The sequence below is a fragment of the Ictalurus punctatus genome, chromosome 13 (assembly GCF_001660625.3).
Source record: "Ictalurus punctatus breed USDA103 chromosome 13, Coco_2.0, whole genome shotgun sequence".
Classification (NCBI taxonomy): domain Eukaryota; kingdom Metazoa; phylum Chordata; class Actinopteri; order Siluriformes; family Ictaluridae; genus Ictalurus; species Ictalurus punctatus.
In genome coordinates, this window is record NC_030428.2 from 8,219,679 (window position 1) to 8,246,927 (window position 27,249).

General features: G+C 41.6%; 1 protein-coding gene across 4 annotated transcripts in view; it reads left to right on the forward strand.

The window, feature by feature from the left end:
- The window catches only part of prkg1b (protein kinase cGMP-dependent 1b), a 253,290-nt gene that overhangs the window by 173,670 nt on the left and 52,371 nt on the right, over positions 1–27,249 (forward strand). For all 4 annotated transcript variants that reach the window (XM_017484346.3, XM_017484347.3, XM_017484345.3 and 1 more), the window contains 2 exons: positions 4,295–4,372; positions 4,456–4,547. In XM_017484346.3, coding sequence (XP_017339835.1) covers positions 4,295–4,372; positions 4,456–4,547 — 170 coding nt within the window. The remainder of the gene's footprint in view (positions 1–4,294; positions 4,373–4,455; positions 4,548–27,249) is intronic.

The window sequence follows — 27,249 nt, forward strand, 5'->3', positions numbered from 1 at the left end:
AAACAGCTTTTTGTACCTCATTTTTCATCTTTCATCAGTGGGTGGTAGATCATTCAGTGCTGTGGCTCCGAAACTCTGGAATTCTCTTCTACTAACTCTTTGTGACACTTGTACCATATCCTCATTCAAATCACAACTAAAAACCTTTTCTTACAGTATTTCCAGCCCTCCTCTGTATAGCGTTTTGCTGTTTAGTTACCGTATATATGTATGTATGTGTATATGTATATATGTACTGTATGATGCATGTATTCATGTTTGATGCTGTGTTTATGTATTATCTCCTTGTACAGTGACCTTGAGCTTGGGAAAGGCACTTTATAAATCAAATTTGTTATTATTATTATTATTATTATTATTATTATTATTATTATTATTATTCCATCCATCCATCCATTTTCTATACCGCTTGTCCTTTTCAGGGTCACGGGGAACCTGGAGCCTATCCCAGGGAGCATCGGGCACAAGGCGGTGTAGACCCTGGACAGGGTGCCAATTATTATTATTATTATTATTATTATTATTATTATTACTAAATATCCATCCATTTTCTGTACCGCTTATCCTATACAGGGATGCAATAATGAACGTTGTCATGGCCTCTCCACTTGATTTTGTTTGAGACTTTGTTATTATTAATGTCACCCTGCCCAACCAAAGTCTATGGTCATGAGCTGTTGCTGCTTTTTCGCCTGTTGAATTGGTCACTTGAATTGAATGAGGTTTAATACAAATCTCAATAACTGAAACATAACATCTGCATAGACCTAATGTGTTTTGTTGCTGGAAAGTTTAGCAAGAGAAAGTTTTTTTAACTAATGCACAATATACATACATTTCAATATTGTTAATGAGATAAATCTTTACTGGAGGCGGTTTGTGGATTTAGTTTTACAGCTGAGGTGGGGACTGGCTACAAAAAGTTAGCCCTAGAAGGTATAACATTAACATCCAAAGAGTAACTTGGCATCAGTATTCTATGACACAAGTAAAGTTTATTAACATCATTGGGTGTTTTAATTCTCTATAATATTATCGTATTTTTGTGTGCTTGTTTTCTAGAAGCCAAACAGTTTGCAGTGCAACAGCTAATGGATCCCTTTTGGGAAAAATTAATCTGGCTAAACTGTTCTTCACCAGTTAACCCTTCACCCTGGAGCACACCAGCTACTGACCTCAGCACACACTGAGTAATCACGCAGATAGAAGATGGAGTAAGCTGCCGAACCCAGTCGGAGCTATATAGACAGCTTCCTCCGTAGCTGATTATACATAAAAAAATACATTTTATATTTTAAACTTTTATATTATATTTTAAATTTTAGAACAGGATGATATTTTTGTTATTTTATGAATAAATTAAATGAATGCAGTTATGGTGGCCCTGTTTATTCCTGTACTAAGGAAAGTTGTTCAACCAGATTTTGCCTATGCTGTATTGTCAACCAAGCATTTCACGTTCTTTTGGTTGTTAGGCGGTTGTCTTTCTAGTTAGTGTTGATAAAGGTTTTTAAATCTTTTTTTTATTATTTTAATCTTATATCCATATATTTTATGACAATGCTTTATTTAAAATGTTGGAGTCAGTGACCCATTGACATCATCAAACTGTTGCATTCTTCTTTTATGACACTTTTCCAGGTTTGTATTTCAGCTTTTTTCAGTTTTTTCTTTCAGATTTTGTCTCTTCATGTATGTGAAATACATGCTTAATTGGCTTAAGGTCTGGTGACTGACTTGGCTAGTCTAAAATGTTCCACTCCCCCCGATTAAGTCCATTGTTGTCTCGGCGGTGTGTTTTATGTCATTGTCTTGCCACATGATGAAGTTCCTCCCAATTAGATTGGATGCATTTTTCTGTAAAGTAGCAGACTTCTAGAATGTTTCTGCAGACTTCTGAATTCATTCTACTGCTACCATCATGAGTTACATCATCATTAAAGATTAGTGGGCCTGTTCCAGAATATTTTGGATCATGAGCAGATCCTTTCTTTTTGCATACTTTGGCCTTTTCATTACTTTGGTAGAGGTTTATCTTGGTTTTAGAACTTTTGTAGCTCATCTCTGTATTTCTTTACAAATTTCAGTCTGGCCTTCCGACTCTTACTTCTTTGAACGGTGGATTGTGATACCTTACACGGGGGGTTGGGGGGGGGGGGGGGGGGGGTTCCCCACACAGATGGGTTATTGGCTTGTGGATAAAACTTACAGTAGATGATGATATAGTGGAACTTAAGTAATTCTTTAAATTAACTTGATGTATTGGATTTTTCTTAAGCACTGTTGTAATATTTTTATTTATTTATTTATTTTTGACATTTTGAGGCTCTGTGTTATTATAAGAAGTATGTTGATGTTGGTGCACATCGACTGACATTGTTAACAAAGAGACCAGGCTCTGTTTACAGACAACCCACAGAAAAATGCAAGAACTATTCAGTTGACTCTTTTTTTCTTTTTTTGCACAAATCATTCATTATCAGTTTTAAGTACTTTCATTAGAATTGTCCATCACTAAACCCAGTGACTACTTTATTCGTACATGTTCATACAACTATCCCAAGACCAGATGAGGTTTTTCCTGTCTTCTCTTTAAGTTTTGTGAGCCATGATAGCCTCAGATTTCTGTTCTTGGCTGGCAGGAGTGAAACCCCATGTGTTCTCCTGCTGTTGTCACTCATCTGCCTCAAGGTTTGACATGTTGTACGTTTGGAGATGCTTTTCTGCTCAGCATGGTTGTAAAGAGTGGTTACTATAGCTTTTATTTCAGCTCAAACCAGTCTGGCCATTCTTCTTTCTGCCCACTTTTATCAACAAGGTGTTTTCAACCACAGAACTGCTGCTCACTGATGTTATTATAGAGACTTGTGTATGTGAAAATCAGCAGTTTCTGAAATATTCAAACCAGTCCAATAACCATGCCACAGTCACTTAGATCAAATTTTTTTCTCATTCTGAGGTTAGATGTGTGCATTAACTGAAGCTCTTGACCTGTATCTACATGATTTTATGCATTAGCAGATTGAATAATTAATTGTATGAATGGGATGGGGTACAGGTGTTCCTTTTAAAGTGGATGATGAGTATATAATTAAATATATGCACTAGACATTGTTTTAATAGAAAGAAAAAAGGTATAGGTTTAAGGTTAGGGTTAGGTTTAATTGTAACATAGCAATAATGAGCTACATTAATAGGTATGTCAATTGCTACAAGGATAGTAAGTTCTGTGTGTGTGTGTGTGTGTGTGTGTGTGTGTGTGTGTGTGTGTGTGTGTTTCCCTGCAATACATTGACATCTTATCCTGGCATCTATTCCTACAGTATTGTCAGGACAGGTTCTGAATCCACCAGGACCCTGACCAGGATAAAGTGCTTAGTGATGATGAATGAATGAGCCGATTATTTAAATTAGCCTACATTCATCCACACTGCAGTCCCTTGTGTTTAATTGATTGCAGAAGCTAAAACTCATGATCACAATTAAAATACAATAACTTGTGCAGCCTTGTTCTAGTCTTGAAACATCTGAAAGATGTGTAATAATTGTTTTGTGTATTGTGCCAGCCTAACGGACAAACTGAGCAAACTTGTCTTTACCACATCACTGTTTTAGAAAAGTGTCAGGACTATGATTAAATAAACAGAAAAATGTGTTATTTGGGGCGCACGGTGGCTTAGTGGTTAGCACATTTGCCTCCAGGGTCGGGGGTTCGATTCCTGCCGTGGCCCTGTGTGTGCGGAGTTTGCATGTTCTCCCCGTGCTGCGGGGGTTTCCTCCGGGTACTCCGGTTTCCTCCCCTAGTCCAAAGACATGCGTGGTAGGCTGATTGGCATGTCCAAAGTGTCCGTAGTGTGTGAATGGGTGTGTGAATGTGTATGTGATTGTGCCCTGTGATGGATTGGCACCCTGTCCAGGGTGTACCCCACCTTGTGCCCCATGCTCCCTGGGATAGGCTCCAGGTTTCCCCGTGACCCTGAAGGAAGGATAAGCGGTATAGCAGATGGATGGATGTGTTAATTGAATTTTGCTTATGTTCAAGCCCTTTATTTTGTGTCTCAGCTTGAGGCTGCTTATTATTTTGTATTAATGGACTACTTTACGCTCACCTCAGGATAATATTTGCAGTTAAGCTGTTAAGAAGTTTACAGGGTTGAAGAAGTTGTTTGTGCTGGGGAGAGGGATGTTCTTGTGCTCTCACATGAGCATGAATCTGTGTGAAGAGACGTGATGTGGTGGGTTGAGCATGCCATTGTCTAATGTGATCTCTCTCTCTCTCTTTCACTTTCCTTAGACTCACTATAGTGATGGGGAATACATAATCAGACAGGGTGCTAGAGGAGACACATTCTTCATTATCAGTAAAGGAAAGGTAAGATTTATCTCAGACAAACAGACACTAATGCATATTTTCAAACGCTGTTTTTGAGGAAAATTGTGCTTTTGTGATAACAGGTGAACGTTACCCGGGAGGATTCGCCCAATGACATTGTTCATCTGCGTGGCATGGGGAAAGGGGACTGGTTTGGAGAGAAAGCTCTTCAAGGGTAAGTAAATGCGCATGTCATAGCCCCTGCAGAAAGTGGCGTCAAAAAGAAAAACAATATGAGTGGCAGCCTGGGAAAGCCCTTCATGTGGGGAAATTTGGACAGGTTTTGGATTTTTTTTTTTTTGTACCACAACCATCTTTCACATCCAAAAAAGGGGAAAATTGGATTTTAAAGATTTAATTCCAGCCCTACCTACCTATACATTTATAATCTAATCTAATTAGTTTGGATCTCATGTTAAAAAATAATAAGCTTACAATGAGAAATGAGTTATCACTTTGATTATCAGCTTCATCCGCATCAGTCTCTGTCTCATCACCTGAGGTAAAATTCACTCACAGAGGTTAAACAACAGTAATGGTAAATAGTCTGGACTTATATAGTACTTTTTTAAACTTAGCTGTTCCAAAGCACTTTACACTGGTTTTCATTCACCCATTCACACACACTCACACACCAGTGGTAGCAGAACTGCCATGCAAGGCGCTAGCTTGCCATTGAGAGCAACTTGGGGTTCAGTGTCTTGCCCAAGGACACTTCGGCATGTGGAGTCATGTGGGCTGGGAATTAAACCACCAACCCTACGATTAGTGGACAACTTGTCAGCTGGTGTCCCCTCCCCTCTTCTGCTACGTAAGCAAAGTTGTGACTATTGAGTGCATAAAACGTCCAACATTCCTCACTTGGTGCGGTGGTGCTGAGAGCTGTGTTGTTTCTCCTGTGATAAAATCAGTATGTGACTATAGCTCAGAAGACACTTACTGCTTTTATCACAGGAGAAACACCACCACAGCTCTGTTTATGACACTGTTCATTTCACCCAACCGAACACTGTCATTCCACATTTGGATCAAATCTATTCACGCATACCAACTTTACACCTATACCATGATAGATCCGACTGCTTCTTCAAATCTGTCCCTCAAGGCCCACTGTTGTGCAGCATGTACGTCCAACCATAATCAATAATTACTGTAAAATACTGTTATTTTTATTATTTGTTATGCACATATTGCATCTGCTCATTTTTCATAATCCATGAATAAAGTAGGATTTTCTCCAGATTTCTACTAGCCCTAACTCACAGTTCTTACAGCAGAATGCAACTATAGAGGACTTCTATAGTATTCTTTGAAAAATTCAAATTATCTGGTCCTCCACTAGAGATATTCAACCCAAAATTGAGGGGAATTTAAAAAAAATTACACATTCTTTCCACCTAAAAACAAAATATAAGAGAAGTCTTAAACCTGTAATGTTATGCATGCACACTATACTTACCTAGTTACCCTCTAAAAAATTAAGACTGTGACTCGAACCCTTCCCATTATAAATTGACCCTAAATGTGGAACTGTGCAGTCTTGAGCATTACGATTGGACTTCTAAGTCTAAGGAACAATGGCTGTCATAGTCTAACTTAGTAAAATGAAAATAAAATTAAAATAAAAAATAAAAACTGGTGGTTTTGCGATGCCAATACATAGGTAATAACAAAAATAAATAAATAAACATTAGGAAAATTATAAATGGTCAAGCAACCTGTACTAGACCACTTGAGATGGGATGACTCCTAAATAAAAACATTTCATGATGTTTTTTTTTCTTCTAAAATATGGTTTTAAAATAATTTTGTAAAGTAGGGATTGTCAAAATCAGAGTTAAAATCTCATTAAGAAGAATTTTCGTCAAAACCTGATATTTGGTCATATTTTGCTTTTTTTTTTGGCCAGAATTGAGCTACAGCAAACTTTGACTGTCACGTAATGTAGGCACAGGACAGAAGCAAGTGCAGGTATGGAAGTTTAATCAAACAATAAGAAGTAGAAAGGATCAGACAGAAAACAATGTCCAAGGCAGGCTAGGGTCAAATGATCAGGCAGACAATCTAAACAAGGCAGAGCAGAGAATCGAGGTCAACAGGGTAAACAAAGTCGATAACCAGAACAGCAAACACGAGATAAGCCTTGAAATACGACAGAGACTAGGCAACTGAGCGTAATACTTCACGAAGTCATAGTGTTCAAAAGGTCTCTTATATAGCGTGGTTGTGAGTGCTGTGAATAGGATGCAGGTGTGCATGATTAGAGTGAATATGAGTGTTCTGGGAATTGCAGTCCATGTTTGTAGGTCGCCGTGCAGGATGGGAAATGTTGTCACTGGTTTGCTATGATATGACATTGACAGGTTTTCTCAGACTGCCACACAAATGTGCATTTATTATTATGAGGAAGTTAACAATTGTTCATTGTGAATAGGAAGAATAATTACTGTACGTCAGCACATACTCAACACCTGATAAACATTTTCAGACCATTAATGTAGAACTATCTGAGATTTTCTGGTGCTCCCACAACACCTCATGACGACTTATACAGGTCATCAGCATGCTTATTTGAACAATCAACAATAAAAAGCCTTAATTGTGGATTTGCAATAGATGGATTGGCTGTAGCTTCCTTCCAATAAGTATGTCAGCCTTTCACATTTAACAGCAATTATTATGTGTTCAATAGGACTGTTTCTTCAAAGTTCAAGCCTACTGGATTGCTTAAATAGAGAAATAATTATCTAACCAAGGACCGGCACTTTTAGGTGTTCTCAGAAAAGTGAGCTTGAGAGCAAATATATGTAATCTTGGGGTACAGAACTAAAACAGGAACTGCTTATTAAAAGATCCAAAGAGACAAGTAGGGTCAGAGCAGTCAAACTCCTGTCTTTCTAGGTGAATTCATGAATAGGTGCCATTTTCCCCTTGTAATGCTGAAAAATTAAGCTTTGCTCATAATTTTTCAACATGCATATAACCATTAAAAAATATGTTAACCCATCTCAGGATGCAATCCGATTTATAAAAAGATTTTTTTGCTGATTGTGGCTTCATTTTGTAACATGAATAACATGATTGAGTTTTATCATAGAATTCTGAAATGTGGATAACTGTCATTGCTGCTGTCCATGCATTAAAGACATTAAGGATATTATTATGCTTTAGTTACTTTTTTGTTGCAAATCATAATGTACATTCAAACTAAAATTTGGGTAATGATTGTACCTCCCCAGTCAATCATAACATTATTGAAAAATTGTCTGTTGCCTTACTGTGTAAGAGCTTCTTCTTCTTCTTCTTCTTCTTCTTCTTCTTCTTCTTCTTCTTCTTCTTCTTCATCTTCTTCTTCTTATTATTATTCTCTGTTTTGACAATTCAATTGACAGCCTCTGAATTGAGTTGTGGCACCTTACTATACAAACATTGTGTTATTTTGTGAGAAAAGCACACTTAGCTAGCCAGGTTTTAGACTTTGTGTTCGTAAAACGTCTACCCTGTTTCCTGAGAAGGGAACGAGACATTGCATGAGCTTCACGCTGTGGGAAGCGCCCTCACATGAAACCGGTATCTGAAGTCTGTGTGAAATCATGCCTATTTATAGGCCTGCCTATACAGTGCATCCGGAAAGTATTCACAGCGCTTCACTTTTCCCACATTTTGTTATGTTACAGCCTTATTCCAAATTGGATTAAATTCATTATTTTCCTCAAAATTCTACAAACAATACCCCATAATGACAGCATGAAAGAAGTTTGTTTTAAATCTTTACAAATTTGTTAAAAATAAAAAAACAAAAAATAAAAATAAAAATAAAGCACATTTACGTAAGTATTCACAGCCTTTGCTCAATACTTTGTTGAAGCACCTTTGGCACCAATTACAGACTCAAGTCTTTTTGAGTATGATGCTACAAGCTTGGCACACCTATTTTTGGGCAGTTTCTCCAATTCTTCTTTGCAGGACCTCTCAAGCTCCATCAGGTTGGATGGGGAGCGTTGGTGCATAGCCATTTTTGGATCTCTCCAGAGATGTTCGATCGGGTTCAAGTCTGGGCTCTGGCTGGGCCACTCAGAGACATTCACAGAGTTGTCCTGTAGCCACTCCTTTGTTATCTTGGCTGTGTGCTTAGGGTCGTTGTCCTGTTGGAAGATAAACCTTCACCCCAGTCTGAGGTCCAGCGCGCTCTGGAGCAGGTTTTCATCGAGGATGTCTCTGTACATTACTGCATTCATCTTTTCCTCGATCCTGACTAGTCTCCCAGTTCCTGCCACTGAAAAACATCCCCACAACGTGATGCTGCCACCAACATGCTTCACTGTAGGGATGGTATTGGCCAGGTGATGACTGGTGCCTGGTTTCCTCTAGACATGACGCTTGCCATTCAGGCCAAAGAGTTCAATCTTTGTTGAATCTTTGGTCTGAGAGTCCTTCAGGTGCCTTTTGGCAAACTCCAGGCGGGCTGTCATGTGCCTTTTACTGAGGAGTGGCTTCCATGTGGCCACTCTACCATTCAGGCCTGATTGATGGAGTTCTGCAGAGATGGTTGTTCTGGAAAGTTCTCCTCTCTCCACAGAGACACACTGGAGCTCTCTCAGAGTGACCATCAGGTTTTTGGTCACCTCCCCGACTAAGACCCTTCTCCCCCAATCGCTCAGTTTGGCCATGTGGCCAGCTCTAGGAAGAGTCCTGCTGGTTCCAGACTTCTTCCATTTACGGATGATGGAGGCCACTGTGCTCATTGGGACCTTCAATGCTGCAGAAATGTTTCTGTACCCTTCCCCAGATCTGTGCCTCAATACAATCCTGTCTTGGAGGTCTACAGACAATTCCTTGGACTTCATGGCTTGGTTTGTGCTCTGACATGCCTTGTTAACAGTGGGACCTTGTATAGACAGGTGTGTGCCTTTCCAAATCATGTCCAATCAACTGAATTTACCACAGGTGGACTCCAATCAATTTGTAGAAACATCTCAAGGATGATCAGTGGAAACAGGATGCACCTGAGCTCAATTTTGAGTGTCATGGCAGAGGCTGTGAATACTTATGTACATGTGCTTTTTTGTTTTTTATTTTTAATAAATTTGCAAAGATTTAAAACAAACTTCTTTCATGTTGTCATTATGGGGTATTGTTTGTAGAATTTTGAGGAAAATAATGAATTTAATCCATTTTGGAATAAGGCTGTAACATAACAAAATGTGGGAAAAGTGAAGCGCTGTGAATACTTTCCGGATGCACTGTATGTGGCTGATGACATGGTATACAGGCGCCGTTTTACAGTCACACGACACACGAAATGCCACATCATCTGTAAACCACGTCAACAGTCTTTATTGTCTAAAGCAAAGATGCAATTCACAGGCATGCACCAGTATGACAAAGCTACGCACTGTCTCATTCCTTTCTCAGGGAACAGGGTTGCATGCATAACCCAGACGATCCCTTTCAAAGGGAACTTAACATTGTGTGAGCTTCAAGCCTTGGGAATGAGTATACCCATAGGGTATGGCCTGTTCAGAAAGGTGTGAGCCTGAGGGTCACTGCAAAACCCTCGAGCCTGGGGTGGAATCCATGTCCAAGCTGTAATATCGAATGAATCGGTGCGGCGTAGACTACCCCGCCACAGCAGACACATCCTGTAAGGGTACCCCTTTGGATAAAGCCTTTGAGGAGGTGACCCCCGTAGTGCAATGAGCCCTTATGCCCAGAGGTGTAGATTGCTTCCACTATCCAATTAGAGATGTGCTGCTTTGACACAGCATCACCTCTACTGTCGCCACCAAAGCAGACAAGCAACTTCTCCAACTTACACCACTGGAGCAGTGGACCTAAGTACAGAGAGCCCTTACTGGACACAGTAGGTGCAATTTCTATTGTTTCAGTGTGAGGAACGGAGGAGGGCAGTAAGCCTGCAACACTACCAGTTGGGCAGCAGACGTAGGCACTTTAGGAATATAATCCTGCCTAGGATATAGGAAGGCCTTGGCTAATCAGACACTGGATGGGATGCCCAGGCCCAGCTTTATCTTGCTCAAGGTTGTTACGATTGACCCTGTGCATGTTAGGCATAGATTCACCCTCATCATAGTAGAATCCAATATAAGCTGTTTGCACTGGAAAGCATACATTTCTTGGGGTTCAACCTGAGAACAATGTGGGCGAGAACAATATCTTGATGTTGAACCACCAACTCCCTGGATCATGCTAGAATTAACCAGTCGTCCAGGTTGTTTAGTACACAGATGCCCTGGAGTCACAAGGGAGCCAGAGTGGCATCCATACAGTTTGTGAAGGTGCGACGGGATAAAGCTACACCGAAGAATACCCTATATTTGTATGCATTGCCTCTAAATGCGAACCTCAGGTACTTCCTGTGACTGGGCAATATTTCTATGTGGAAATATCTGTCTTTCAGCTTTATAGTCAAAAACCAGTCCTCAAACTGAATCTCTGGAACAATAAGTTTGAGAGTCAACATCTTCAACCGGTATGCCGAGTGTGAGTGTGGTTCAGATGATGCCGGTCTAAAATTGGCCACATACTCCCATCTTTTTTGCAGACCAGGAAATAACAGCTGTAAAAACCTCTCTCCCTCAAAGAAAGGGGTACATATTCTATGGCCCCTTTGTCCAAGTGAGATCTTACTTCCTGTGCTAATGTCAGGCTCTGCGCTGTGCTGAATACCATGGTGAGCACACCGGGGGGTCAAGCTCTGAACTGGACCCGGTAACCATTTTCTATGATGGACAGGACCCATGGATACACATTTTGCAACTTATGTTACACATTCCACGCTGCCAGATTGGCTTTTAGTGATGTTAACTTTTCCAGATTCCATTGGAGGGAAAGCATCAGATTTTCCTTGCCCTGTGACAGCTCGCTGACCAGAGAAGACTGAAAACTTTGGACAGCATTTGCTAGGTGGCAGGGGGCCTACAGTAATACCGGGGGCTAACTGCCCTAATAACCTCACGTCTCTTGATACCGCCCTCTGCAACCCATCAGAACTGCTCCTTCACTGACTGCTTGGCATTGATAGTCATTCTTAGATAAGGCCTACTAGCAGGCTGTGACTGTGGCCTCCTGGTCCACCTGGCTTTCCCTGGGGGGAGGCGAGCCACCACACTCACCTTCTGTGACTCCCTCCCACTAGTGAATTCGATACGACAAGGACGGAACTGGCTTAACCACGCCATTTGCTGTTTAGCCTCACAAAACCTGTTGGTGATGGTGTTAACCGCACTGCCAACCAGGCCAGAAGGTTCAACAGGGGTGTCCAGCAGGTCATAGGTGCCTCTGCCCCACAAAGAGCCAAATTCGTGGCCTGGCGAAGCGCCGCCACTGCCTCTGGCCCAGTTCCCTCCCCGCTTCTGAGCTCATTCAGCAGGTCTGCCTGGTAGGCCTGCAACACTACCATAGTTTGTATTGGCCCACAAACGAGACCTGTTGCCACATAGGCTTTGCTAACCAACGCCGAGGTGGCCTTACATGGCTTGGATGGCAAAGCCGGCCCCGGATGAATTATGACGCATTCACAATGCGTGCAGTCAGCCCCCTCAAGGGCCGCATGCTCAACTCCCAAACAATACACACAGGAAGTGTGTCCGTCGTCCCCCGTAATGAAACGGGAACAAGGAATAACACACTGCCCGAACTCTCTATTACTCATACTCTCAAAGAGGTGAGGGAAAGAAAAGTGAAGATATTTTTTTTTTCTGAAGAAATTTAGTTTTTAGGAATGTTTACACAAACAACCAACATGTTCAATTCAATTCAGTTTATTTATTTGTACAGCGCTTTTTACAATAGACTTCCAGCTTTACAGAAATATCAACATGGTATACAGATATTAAAGGTGTGAATTTATCCCAACTGAGCAAGCCACTGAATGGCGACGGTGGCAAGGAAAAACTCCCTAAGATGTTTTAAGAGGAAGAAACCTTGAGAGGAACCCAACTCAGAAGGGAACCCATCCTCATCTGGGTAACAACAGATAGTGTGAAAAAGTTCATTATGGATTTATATGAAGTCTGTATGGTCTTAGGAGCAGCCGTAGTCCCAGCAGTCTGGAATTAGAGGAGATTTGAGCTCCATCCAGAGGCAGAAAGGATCTGGATCTCTAGTATCTCCATAAATTCGTGTGGGGCTCGGCAAAAGGAGAGAGGGAGAAAAAAGATTATTATGACTGCGAAGTAGTAAAATAGAATCTAGTCAGGGTAGGCTTGAGTAAACAAATACGTTTTAAGCCTAGACTTAAACACTGAGACTGTGTCTGAGTCCCAAACACTAATAGGAAGACTGTTCCATAACTGTGGGGCTCTATAAGCGAAGGCTCTTCCCCCTGCTGTAGCCTTCACTATTCAAGGTACCGTCAAATAGCCTGCATCTTTTGATCTAAGTAGGCGTGGCGGATCATAGAAAACCAAAAGGTCACTTAGATATTGTGGCGCGAGACCGTTTAGTGCTTTATAGGTTAATAAAAGTATTTTATAGTTAATGCGAGATTTTACTGGGAGCCAATGCAGTATTGATAATATTGGTGTGATATGGTCGTATCTTCTAGTTCTAGTTAGGACTCTAGCAGCTGCATTCTGGACTAACTGGAGCTTATTTATATTCTTACTGGAACATCCAGACAGTAAGGCATTACAGTAATCTAATCTAGAGGTGACGAATGCAAGAACTAGTATTTCTGCATCATGTAGTGACAATATGTTTCTTATCTTAGAAATATTTCTCTGAGCTGAAAGAAAGCTATCCTAGTAATATTATCTACATGAGCATGAAATGATAGGCTGGAGTCAATAATCACTCCAAGGTCTTTAACTGCTGTACATGATGAAACAGAAAGACCATCCAGAGTAACCATGTGATCAGAACGATTTCTACTAGCTACACGTGGGCCTAATAAAAGTATTTCTGTTTTATCAGAATTAAGTAAAAGGAAGTTAGTTAACATCCAACGTCTAATGTCCTTTACACAATCCTCAATTTTACTAAGCTTCTGTCTTATGGCTTCGCTGAAACATACAACTGTGTATCATCAGCATAACAGTGGAAGCTAATTCGATGTTTACGAATAATTTGTCCTAGGGGTAGCATATATAAAGTACAGAGCAGTGGGCCTAAAACAGAATCCTGTGGAACTCCAAAAGTAACCTCAGTACACATTTACATAGATTCAGTATACATTTACATCGTAGATGTAATTCACCATTTACATCTACGAACTGATAACGATCGGTCAGATAAGACCTGAGCCAGGAGAGGACTGTTCCCTTAATGCCAACAACATTTTCTAATCTATCAAGGAGAATAGTGTGATCTATAGTATCAAAAGCTGCACTAAGGTCGAGTAACACAAGCAGCGAGACACAACCCTGATCAGAGGTCAGTAGAAGGTCATTTATTACTTTAACTAACGCTGTCTCTGTGCTATGATGAGGTCTAAATCCTGACTGATACATCTACCATCGCCAAGAGATTTCCTATATTTCAGTAGGATCTCCTTCCATGCTGCTTGAAATATCACCAATTTGGTTCGACGCCATTTACGTTCTAATTGTCGAGATGTCTGTTTTAAGGTTCGCGTTTGATCGTTATACAAGGAAATGTGGTAATATGGCTCATCACGTGGTTTACAGGTGCTGTTTTATAGACATGCGAAATGCCCCATCATCTGACCACGGCAGGCCTAAAAATAGGCATGATTTCACACAGATTCAGTTACCAGTTGTGCACGAGGGTGCTTCCCACAGTGTGAAGCTCAAGCAACGTTGAGTTCCCTTTGAAAGGGAACATGTTTTCATTCAATATCACTGGAAATGCAATGCAGTAAAAAAAAATAGAGAACTTGTTTTTCTTCTTCCTATGATCTTCAGGAAATTTGGATGATGTAACTTCCTGTTGAAAATATGACTTGATTTTTGAATAGTCCAAACATTTCATAGAGGTAAATGTCATGGGACTTAAATGTACATTTTTCATAACTTATTATGGATGACTTATGGAAAAGGATGTTTTAAGCATGAAATATTAAATGCAAATTTGGATGATGTAACTTCCTGTTGAATATATGACTTGATAATTGACTATTCCAAATATTTCACAGAAGTAAATGTTAATTTTTCACGACTTTTACTGGATGACTCATGGCAAAGGCTGTTTAAAGTATGAGATGCAAAATGCATTCTCACATTAATGCAAAAATATTCAGATTTTGAAGTATTTTAATCATCATATTTTAAGGTAAAGTGTAGTCATAGAGGAAAGCTGTTTTCCTAGTGCTGTAGATTTTATTAATGTTTTAATTTAATTATGTGAAACCTGCCTATAGGTGGTTGTGAAGGATGATTTAATCGAATTCAATCTATCTGGTTTAAATTGCCTTTTACCTTTACTTACATAAATATTTGTAAATGTAATATCACTGGGACACAAATGTCACAACATTCGTGGGGGATCCATTATAAAACACATCTACTGGTCCATGTTTAGATGAAGCACCACATTGCTGCTCATCTGAAGTGCTGTTATTATGGCGGTATTTGTTTCTTCAGAGAACGTGATTCTCATTACGCCGAAGACTGATCTGTCTCTGTCAGGTATTTACTCTTGAATGTACGCTAAAGTAGGTGAGGTATGAGATAAAAACGTAGCAGAGACACCTAGTGAAAAAGGACGGTGGTGTGTGCATGTGCTCCTAACAACAAGGGTAATCAGTTTAATGATGCTTGAGTGTTGCCATTGCAGTAATGGATTTGGGGATGTGTTTTGGTAAACAAGGATAATGAACGCTTTTAACATTCTTTTAATCTGCCCATTTGTGGCTGTATGATGGTTCACAACTCAGTCATGATGCATCTGATGACTGAGTATGGACAAGTCTGCTAACATAATATCATGGTGGACCATCATAGATGAGTAAATATGCCTCCTCACACTAACACACACACACACACACACACACACACACAAACACACTCACACATTCACAGTAACTATGCGAGGACAATCCATATTGAAGTGAGTCCTTGGCTAGAGCAATCTTCCATGAGTAAAAGGGACACTGGGGGAACTGGTTACTGTAGGAGCCATATTGATTTTCAGATGGAATGAGTAATTGAATTTTAATCAGAAATTAGAAGACCTTCTATCAAACAGCTTAGCTTTAAAGAGTGACAGTGGCATTTCAAATACATTTTTATCCAAATTTTTAATACATTTCTGTTTAATTTGTCATGTAGGGTCACTTGAGGCATTTTTAAACTATGCTTCAAAAAATTAAACCATTAGTTGGCTTTTAATGAATAAACCTGACTAATAGTGATGACATGTATGTAATGCAGGGCTCTTCAGTAACAATTTCTTTTAGGAGTACTTGTGCTCCTAATGACAAAAATTTAGGAGCACGGTTGAAGTTTATTTTATTTTTTAATTTTTTTAATTTTTTTTTTTTTTAGAGATGGTAACATTAATGTGCCACAATATAACACACAAGTAGGCATGAGAAAACTTCAGCTTGTCAATTATGACAGAATTTATGAACATAGTGTGAGCTATGACAAATTAATTTACCTTCTGATAAACTAAATTTTAATATTTTCTGTTAATTTTACAGGCTGTATGCAAAAAAACAGCAACCGTTAACCTGTTCCACCTTGTAAACAAATACAATAAACATCACTGTTCAGTCTTTGAAGTCTGCTCCTCTTAAATATATTTAAAGCCACACTATTAGACATTTTCCGCTGTCATGGTTCTGGGCTGGAACCAATTCTCGAACTGCTCTGCGTATATTGTGTATATATCTGAATAATCTCATATAGGATGTGATTGGGTGAGTTCATTCATCCGCCAGATGCAAAGCGCTTTAGTTTAATGGTGTTCATTAGGGATACTCCGATCAGGATTTTTACGACTGAAACCGATCCAGATACCAATCTTTTTTTTTTTGTTTAAGCTTTAATCAGGAGGTCCGTCATAAACAGTAAAATGTAAGCTCTCTGCTCATGGTCACTGTTAATTGAATTATTAATTGAATAGCAATGAGAAATACTGTTGGTTAATTGATAAATAAACAAGCATAAAATATTTATTTTTAAATATTTTAAACAATAAAGAGTCTTAATTAAAAGTAGTCTAAAAAAGCATGATCCATATTAGTTTTTTGTTTGTTTGTTTGTTTGTTTATCAGTTGTTCCTTTTAGATCGGTTTTCTGAACAGTTGCTACTCTTGATTATGATTGGTGAGGAATTATTTAATAAAGAAATTTGAATTAAAACCCACCTTGTAGCGTTCACATTATTATTAATTTACCGCTGTCTCTACACGAGCAGGTCGGGATGTTGAAGCACATGATGTACAGTGTTACTTTCGTCATCATAATGGCTTTTTTGCAGTATTTACACACTTGTTCAGGTGACTGAGAAGATGAAAAGCAGTATGAAAGTAGCTCTTGCGCAGTGTAGATGCATTTTGGAATTTTAGTTTTTATTCCGATTGTATTATACAACTACGAACAGGCCACTCGCACCGGTGTCCCTAAATATTTTTTCACAGTCGCACAAAGAACTTTTCAGTTGCATATGCGAGTAAAATGTTCACAATGTAGAGCCCTGTAATGTATGTAATGTAAACATGTATGTAATGTTCTCCTCAGTTTCAACCTGGCAGAACAGACAAGAGACAAATATTGAGTGTTAGTATACACTGTTTACACGTATGCACACCTGTTTATTCCTCTGTGTGCATGTGGGTTTGTGTGATGATGATATTCTCTTAGTCTTGTGTTTAAACTGTTAAGATGAAAAAGTGAGCAGTGAAGTGACAGGGCACATTCAATTCAATTCAATTCAATTTTATTTGTATAGCGCTTTTTACAATAGACATTGTCTCAAAGCAGCTTTACAGAAATATCAACATGGTATACAGATATTAAAGGTGTGAATTTATCCCAACTGAGCAAGCCACTGAGTGGCGACGGTGGCAAGGAAAAACTCCCTAAGATGTTTTAAGAGGAAGAAACCTTGAGAGGAACCCGACTCAGAAGGGAACCCATCCTCATCTGGGTAACAACAGTTAGTGTGAAAAAGTTCATTATGGATTTATATGAAGTCTGTATGGCGTTAGGAGCAGCCGTAGTCCCAGCAGTCTGGAATTAAAGAAGATTTGAGCTCCATCCAGAGGCAGAAAGGATCTGGATCTCTAGTATCTCCATAAATTCGTGTGGGGCTCGGCGAAAGGAGAGAGGGAGAAAAAAGATAATTATGACTGCGAAGTAGTAGAACAGAATCTAGTCAGGGTAGGCTTGAGTAAACAAATACGTTTTAAGCTTAGACTTAAACACTGAGACTGTGTCTGAGTCCCGAACACTAATAGGAAGACTGTTCCATAACTGTGGGGCTCTATAAGAGAAAGCTCTTCCCCCTGCTGTAGCCTTCACTATTCGAGGTACCGTCAAATAGCCTGCATCTTTTGACCTAAGTGTCCTAATGTCTTCTGAAGGCTAACCTGGCAACCAAGATGGCGGCGCACACCGTTGCTGCGGCTCACGGCTCTCCTTTCCAGTGCTCTTTTTCATTGTTTTTGTATTATTTCTTTATTATTTGTTTGAGCATTATCGATTCCACGAACATCCGCTATACAAGTCAGAACCTTATGGATATTGGGGATCAACACCGCATACCTATTACGAGAATGTTTCATCACACGCACAACATCCCAGACGACATAGCGAGATTGCCGGGCTCTCCGTGGATTGTTGTCGGGTCCAGAAGGCGGCGCAGACGGCGGAGGGAGAGGAAGCAAAAGCGGGGATGCAGGTCCGGTATTATGCTAAGGCTAAGAAAACAACCACACAAGCCACCTTTACCGAGCCTGTTTCTCTCCAATGCCAGATCCCTAGTGAATAAAATCGACAACTTGGAATTACAACTAGCTGGAAATCGCTATGTTCGCGACTGCTGTGTTTTGATTATTACTGAAACCTGGCTTCATCCGAGGATACCCGATGCTAGCATGCAGCTAGCAGGTCGTACTATGCTTCGCTGGGACAGGACTGAGGACTCTGGTAAGAGCAGAGGGGGGGGGCTCTGTATGTATGTGCATGAGAATTGGTGTAACAACGGAACAATGATAGACAAACATTGTTCCCCTGACCTCGAGTACATGTCCGTAAGATGTCGGCCCTTTTTTCTACCGAGAGAGCTTACAGTGGTGATTATCACGGCTGTGTATATTCCACCTGATGCCAATGTGAACACGGCGCTCTCTCTCCTGTTGAACACCATAAACGAGCAGCAGAGGGCTTACCCAGACGGTGTTCACATAATTGCAGGAGACTTTAATAAGGCGAACTTGAAGACTGTACTCCCGAAATTCTATCAACATGTTAAGTGTTTTACTAGAGGGGCGAACACTTTGGATCATGTTTACTCCAACATCAAGCACGCGTATAGAGCCATACCTCTCCCCCACCTCGGCCAATCAGACCATCTCTCCCTCCTGCTCTCCCCTGCCTACACCCCCCTCAGACGCAGTGTCACGACCACTATAAAGACTGTTACCACCTGGCCTGATGATGCATTCTGCAAACTACAGGACTGCTTCGAACAGACAGACTGGGATTTGTTTGAACATCAAGAGCTAGAAACATTAACAGGAACGGTACTGGACTACATCAAGTTCTGTATCGGAAATGTGACTGTGGAAAAAAACATCCGGGTTTTCCAAAACCAGAAACCATGGATGACCAAACAGGTCTGCACACTACTCAAAGCCCGCGACGCTGCCTTCAGGTCTGGTAATAGAGCTCTGTACAGAGCTGCCCGTGCCAACCTGAAAGGCGGTATTAAGGAAGCTAAGGCGGCCTATAAGAGGAGCATAGAGTCCCACCTGTCCAGCAAAAATAAACGGGAGGTGTGGCAGGGTATACAGAACATCACAAACTACAGAGGCCGTGAGGCGACAACAGGAGTCCTGAGTGCGATTCTGGCAGAAGAGCTAAATTGCTTCTTCGCTCGCTTTGAAACATCACAACAACAGCACTCATCTGCTCCAGCCCCACCTCCACCCTCATCTGGCCCCCGTACCAGTCCAGCCCTGCCTCCATCCCCATCTGGTTCCTGCACCACTCTACTTACTGTGAGGGAACACGATGTTAGACGGATGTTTCTGGCAGTGAACCCCAGGAAGGCTGCTGGCCCAGACGGTGTACCTGGTAACGTGCTCAGATCATGTGCCCACCAGCTTGCCCACATCTTTACCAGAATTTTCAATCTCTCCCTGGCCCAAGCAGTCATCCCGTCCTGCCTAAAATCAGCCACAATCATTCCAGTGCCAAAGAAATCGCCCACCACTAGCCTGAATGATTATCGTCCTGTAGCCCTCACTCCAGTTATCATGAAGTGCTTTGAGAGATTGGTTCTTCAGCACATCAAGGACTACCTCCCCCCAGATTTCGATCCTTTTCAATTTGCTTATCGTGCAAACAGATCCACAGAGGATGCTATCGCCGTAGCTGTCCACTACGTGTTGAGACATCTTGAGCAGCAACAGAGCTACGTACGGATGCTTTTTGTGGATTACAGTTCGGCTTTTAATACAATAATTCCGGACATTCTCGTCACCAAATTGGTCACCCTTGGTCTCCCCCGCCTCACGTGTGCCTGGATAAAGGACTTTCTGACCAACCGGTTCCAGACAGTGAGACTCGGGCCCCACCTCTCCTCCACTCGCACGTTGAGCACAGGTTCTCCACAGGGCTGTGTGTTGAGCCCCCTCCTGTACTGTCTCTACACATATGACTGTAGACCAGTCTACAACAATAATATTATTATCAAGTTTGCTGACGACACCACAGTGGTCGGACTTATCTCAAAAGGAGAGGAGGCAGCCTACAGAGAGGAAGTCCTAAACTTGGCAGCCTGGTGTTCAAAGAACAACCTGACTCTAAACACCAAGAAAACCAAGGAACTTATTGTAGACTTCAGAAAACACAACACGGAGCTGGCCCCCCTCTTCATCAATGGGGAGTGTGTAGAGAAGGTCCACACCGTCCGGTTTCTTGGCGTCCTTATCTCTGCTAACATCTCCTGGACGGACAACATCACAGCGGTCATCAAGAAGGCTCAAACGCGGCTACACTTCCTGAGGGTTCTCAGGAAGTACAATCTGGACTCCAATCTGCTGCTGATCTTCTACCGCTCGTCCGTCGAGAGCTTGCTGACATACTGTATTACGGTGTGGTATGGTAGCTGCACCGCAGCAGACAGGGAGAAGCTTCAGAGGGTAGTAAGAGCAGCACAGAAGATCATTGGCTGCCCTCTCCCCTCCCTGATGGATATTTATACTTCCCATTGCCTCAGCAGAGGAAAAACTATCATTAAGGACAGTTCTCACCCTGGCTTTGATCTGTTCAATCTGTTGCCCTCAGGGAGACGTTACAGGTGCATCAAAACAAGGACTAGCAGATTTAAGAATAGTTTCTTCCCAAAAGCTATTACCATGATAAACAAACACATGTACTGAGTCCACAGCATATGTATATATTGTCACAAACTGTGCATTTCATAGTACCTCCGCCATCCACCCTAATATCTATCTATCGTGCATATATCTTGCATATATTGTATATCTTGTTTATTTATTTTGTTTATTTATCTTATTTATTTATCTGTGTATTATCTGTTTATTCTTCTTGTGTATTGAATGTATATGTTTGCACGGAACAAAAAGGAGTGGCTCTTAATTTCATTGTACATGTGTATAGTGACAATAAAAGGCATTCAATAAGTAGGCGTGGCGGATCATATAAAACCAAAAGGTCGCTTAGATATTGTGGCGCGAGACCATTTAGTGCTTTATAGGTTAATAAAAGTATTTTATAGTTAATGCGAGATTTTACTGGGAGCCAATGCAATATTGATAATATCGGTGTGATATGGTCGTATCTTCTAGATACCACATGTGGGTTAACAAGCATGTGGGTGATATAGGCCTAGACAATAATTCAATATCAATATATATCGTGATATACATTTTTTCAATAACAGTGATATGATTTTTAAACACATTTCCGATATTTCGATATACATTAAAACATTTGTCACTGACTGACGTTCAGGGCACAGGAGTCAGTACGTTGTATTCAAGCCAAGGAGAATTAGCAGAACACAATTAGCTACGTGCGTGATGACGTAAACACAGGCACGCAGCCAGTGCTCGGCAGTGTTAAGCTAAGCTCCAACACGGCAAGTTTTAGCTATAAAATGAGTGCCCCTGACCGCAATACAAATGCGACTGAGCGAGCTTCCACAAGTGAAGAGAAAGCAGATGAAATAGTCGATAAGAGAGGAAAGACTAATTCAGTGGTATGGAAGTGGTTTGGCTATCTAAGCTCTGATAAACTTCAGGTTTCAGTGCGCTGCAAAATGTTCCGGAGAGTGGTGCCGACTAGCACCGGGAACACATCAAATCTGTTCTACCATCTGAAGCAGTTCCACCCGATAGAATATTCTGAGAGTCAGAAGATGAGGCATCATAAAGGTTTAAGCCAACCTGTCTCTGAAATATCGCCGCGACCCACATCCTCATCAGCAGCTGTGTCAAAAGAGAAACTGATGCAGCAAACGCGGATCGCGCCATTCATGCCTCAGGACAGTCTAAACGATATAAAGACATTACTAAGGCTGTCACAAACTTTTTGGCTAAGGCCATAATGCCGTTTAGTGCGGTAGAAAATGTGGGCTTCAGGAAAATGATGTCCTTCATCGACCCCAGATACGAGCTCCCTGGCCGGAAATATTTTTCCCACACAGCTATACCTACACTTTATGGTGATGTTAGGGAAAGGGTGCAGGAGCAACTGAAGTCAGGGTCATATTTTGCGACCACAGCTGACCTGTGGTCAAGCCGTACCTCGGAACCATACTTGAGCCTGACAGTCCACTTTATTGACCAAGATTGGAAGCTTGTCAGCTTATGCCTCCAGACGGTTTACTTTCCCGAGGATCACACGGGCGAAGCAATTGCAGCCAGACCTTTGGACACGCTCGCCTCCTGGGGGCTCAGCGAGAAGGGCCAGGTCTGCATCACCACAGATAGCGGGACCGATATCATCAAAGCCACTGAGTTGAACAGATGGAGAAGGCTACAATGCTTCAGGCACCGACTGAACTCCGCTATTGGTAAGTTAAACACAGTTAATATACATTTGAGTATTATGTTATTTTGCTTATGGCATGAGGATATATTACTACAATCATTGCAGTAACAAATAGGCGATATGCTTAACACAAAATAGGCCTAACCTAAATGTAGCTTATCAGTGCTTGTATGTTTTTGATAGCTATTTTTATATTCTTTATATTTGTTTATAGTATGTCTATATTCACACAATTTTATGTTTGCTATGTGGTTGTTGCATGCCATGTCATAAGAAGTTCATTGAGCATGTGTTATAATGTGCATTTGATTTGATCATTAAAGCACATGAGTTGAGGTGCTCTGTGTTGTGTAGGCTATGATTTCATGTGATTTCATTCCCCCAGTTTAAGTGACTGAATAGGCTATTCATTTATTCTTTAATTAAGACATACATATTTGTATTGATTTATACATACAGCAGTTATTATATTAATAAGATTCAAAGGTGTTTTACTGGCATGGAAACAGATGTTTACTTTGCCAAATCAGGTGTGAAATAAAAACAACAAAATGTACATAAGCAGAAGAATTGTGATTTTGCTGTAAGAATAATATAAATAAATAAAATTTTGTAGTTAAAATACAAATGAGAACTATATATTGCAATATTTTTTTCTCTCTCTGTGTACAGAGAAAGTTCACCAAGACAAGCGAGTGGACAGAGCAGTTGGGGTCTGTAAAAAAAGGTGGTGGCTGCCTTCTCCTACTCCTGGAAGAAGAAACGGGACCTTGCAGCTGCTCAGGAGGAGTATCACTTGCCACAGCACAAGCTCATCAGTGAAACCCCAACAAGATGGGGCTCCCGTCAACAAATGGTAAGGCGGGTTCTGGAGCAGAAAAGGGTCATCACAGAGGTCCTCTCAAAAGACAAGAAGACTGGTTCCTACTTGGCAAGATGTGGACGTTTTAGAGTCTATAGATGCAGCTCTAAGCCCGCTCCTTGAATTCACCGATGCCTTGTCCGGTGAGTCCTATGTCAGTGTGTCATTCCTAAAACCAGTGATGCATCTCTTCAACACCTCCATCTTGAAGGAAGCAGAGGATGACACAGACCTCACCAGGACCATATAGACAACAGTGATGGGATACCTGAATGAAAAGTATGATGACCCAGCCACGGATGATCCACTTGACATGGCATGCCTCGTTGACCCAAGATTCAAGCTTCAGTACACTCAGGAGGAGAAGAGAGAATACATCAAAGAGAAAGCTGTGTTGGAGATGCTGAAGGGAGAGAGAGCTGTTGTGGTAAAGGAAGAGGAGTCCAGAGAAGAAGCCATGGGAGATGCTTCTGCAGCAGTGACACCAGCCAAGAAAACAAAGCGGTCTCTGGCTAGCTTTTTTTCAAACAGGTCCACCAGTACCAACACAGAAGGCTTGAGTGTACAGCAGGCAGTTGAGAGGGAGCTCAGCAACTACCTTCTGTCTCCAGATGCTGACAATGACTCAAATCCTCTGGATTGGTGGAATGTCTCTCATAAGAACTTCCCCAGAGTAAGCCAACTGGCAAAACATTACTTGTGTATTCAAGCCACAAGCTCCCCCTCTGAGAGGGTTTTTAGTACAGGTGGCAATATTGTCACAAGTAAAAGGGCATCTCTGAAGCCAGATAATGTAGACCAGCTTGTATTTCTTGCCAGAAACCTCTAGAGCCTGTCATAGGGTGTCATCAACCCCCAACAATGTCCCTGCCCCAGCAACATGTGTAGTTGTTATTGCTCACACTTTTTCTGTTTTCTTCAGCAACTCTGAGCATTTTTCTTTTTTTTTTATCCTGGCTGAAGCACTTTAATTTCAGTCTATAAGAATAAAATATATCAGCCTGTGTTGTAGTTTAAAGTGAAAGATATTAATATTGACAAAGGTGAGAGTTTTATGTTTATTTGACGGTGATTTCACATTTCTTGTTTGTATGAAGGTTAAATTCAAATAAAAGGTGAACGTTCATTTATTTGTACCATTTTTATTTCTAAATTATTATATAGTTTTATACGAGGAGAAGTTTACAGAAGTTTGAAGGTAAAGACATCTGTTGTGGGCGTCCTTGGCAGTTTTTCTAAGGATTTATATTGTTCATATCGATATCGGAATTATATCGTATCGACTGAAATTAAGAAATATATCGTGATATACATTTTGGCCATATCGTCCAGCCCTAGGGTGATATGACATCTGTCATTTGTCCTGTCAGCTATTAAAGGGGTGTTTGGAAGTTGATTATGGAAAGCTTCTCAACTATAATCTCAACTTTATTTTCTTGTGATCTCAATATAACAAAATTGTTGTTTTCTTGTGCAAGCGACATAACAAAAGCTGTTGTCTTGTGATCAAAGCTTAATTTTCTTGCTCTCCACATAAAAAATGTATTTTCTTGTGATCTTGACTTAATTTTTTTGTGATCTTGACATAACAAAAAGCTGTTTTCTAATGCTATGATTTTAGCACGAGAAAATCTCATGCCTTGTCAATGGGACTGATTTTGCATTCATGTTGGCGTCTTCAACATTGCCATTATAAATGTAATAATCGCCCGCTCTAGAGATGGACTTTATCCCCCCATAAAGATAGAGAGGTTTCTCAAGTGTCGGACACTAATGTGGAAGTTGTCAATCACTGACATTGACATAGAGCTGTTTCAGCTTGAGTAAGCCCACTGATCAAAGTAAAAAGAATTTGTTCATCCATGATGGTTCCGGATTGAGCTATGCTTTTGCTACGTCCAAAACAAATCAGAACAACATGTTGTTATGAGAAGTACGCTAGAAAAATTAAGTCAAGATCATGAGAAAACGTCAGGGTTACCCTGTTCCCTGAGAAGGTAACGAGACATTGCATTTAGCATGACAGTATGGGAAGTGCCTTGCATGCGTGACCGGTATCTGAAGCTTGTGTAAAATCATGCCTCTACTTATAGGCCTGCCATGATCAGGTGACATGGCAATTAAGCATGTCGCATGATATATATATATATATATGGCACCTGTGAACCATGCCGCCAGCCTCTATTATCTGAAGCGAAGACGCAATTCACAGGCCTGCCCTGGTATGACAGATCTATGCAACGTCTCGTTCCCTTCTCAGGGAACAGGGTTACATGCGTAACTCCAGTGTTCCCTTTCAAAGGGAACTTCGACGTTGCATTTAGCATAACAGTATGGGAATGGGAATACCCACTCCGTCATACCGAGGGTACGGGCTGTTCAAAAAGACCCAAGCCCAAGGGTCACTGCAAGACACTCGAGCCGGGGTGGAATGAATATCCAGGCTGTAATAACGAATGTGTGTGGCGTAGACCATCCTGCAGCAGCACACACATCCTGCAAGGATACCCCTTTGGACAAAGCCTTCGAGGAGGCGACCACCAAGTGGAATGAGCTCTTATGCTCAGAGGCGTGGCGAGACCATGCACCTCATCAGCCATAGAGATTGCTCCACTATCCAATTAGAGATGCATTGCTTTGACACAGCATCACCTGTACTGTCGCCGCCAAAGCAGACCAGCAGCTGCTCCGACTTACGCCACTGGCCGGAGCGGTGTACATAAGTACAGAGAGCCCTTACTGGACACAGCAGGTGCAGCACACATGAACCTCGAAGTTAGAGGATGTTGCCCCACAGAGGCTCCATCAATCGGGTTTGGCTGGCCGAAACAGCGGCCACGTAACCCTGATTGTAAAAGGAGCCAACCCCGCTGAGAAACGTTCTTGTAAGAACTCCAGGACTGTAGCTCTTGCACAGTTCACTGGGTCTAGCTGACATTCCTCACACCACAAGACAAAAAGCCGCCACTTGAGCGCATACAATTTCCTTGTGGATGGTGCTCTAGCGCTTAACATGGTCTCTATAACCTCAGTTGTGAGACCAGAATCTATGAGCTGGTGCCCCTCAGGGGCCAGACCCACAGTTTCCATAGTTCTGGCCGAGGGTGATAAATCAGCCCTCTGGCTTGAGACAGTAGATCCCTGCGGATGGGAATCTCCCAAGGAGTACCGCCGAGCAGGGAAATTATCTCAGAGAACCATATTCGAGCTGGCCAATAAGGTGCTACTAGCAGCAGACATAGATGGTCTTGGCGAACTCTCGCTAGAACTTGTGGGAGCAGAGCGATTGGGGGAAAAGCATATAGACGTGACCTCGTCCACTGTGCACTATGGCGTCCAGTCCCAATGGTGCAGGAGGAGAGAGGGCGAACCACAGCGTGCAGTGTGTTGTCTCCTTGGAGGCGAACATATCCACTTCCGGTTGTGCGAACCGTCGCCATATGGACTCCACCACATGTGGATGGAGCCTCCAAACCCCGGGCCTCAGCCCCTGCCTCGACAGGATGTCTGCCCCTACATTCTGGCTGCCCGGAATGGACATTGCACTCACTGGCAAGAACTTTCCCTTTGCCCATAGAAGGATTAGTTACGCCTGCCTGAACAGGGGACGTGAACGTAACCCTCCCTGGTGGTTGATATATGAGACCACCGCTGTGTTGTCTGACACAACTAGCACATGGTGACCTCTCACCTGAAGGAGAAAGAATTTCAGTGCTAGGAATACGGCCCGCATCTCTAGGCGATTTATATGGCACTCCAGATGAGGGCTGCTCCAAAGACCGTGAGTTGGACAGCCATTTAAGACTGCACCCTAGCCCGTGAGGGATGGGTCTGTTATCACC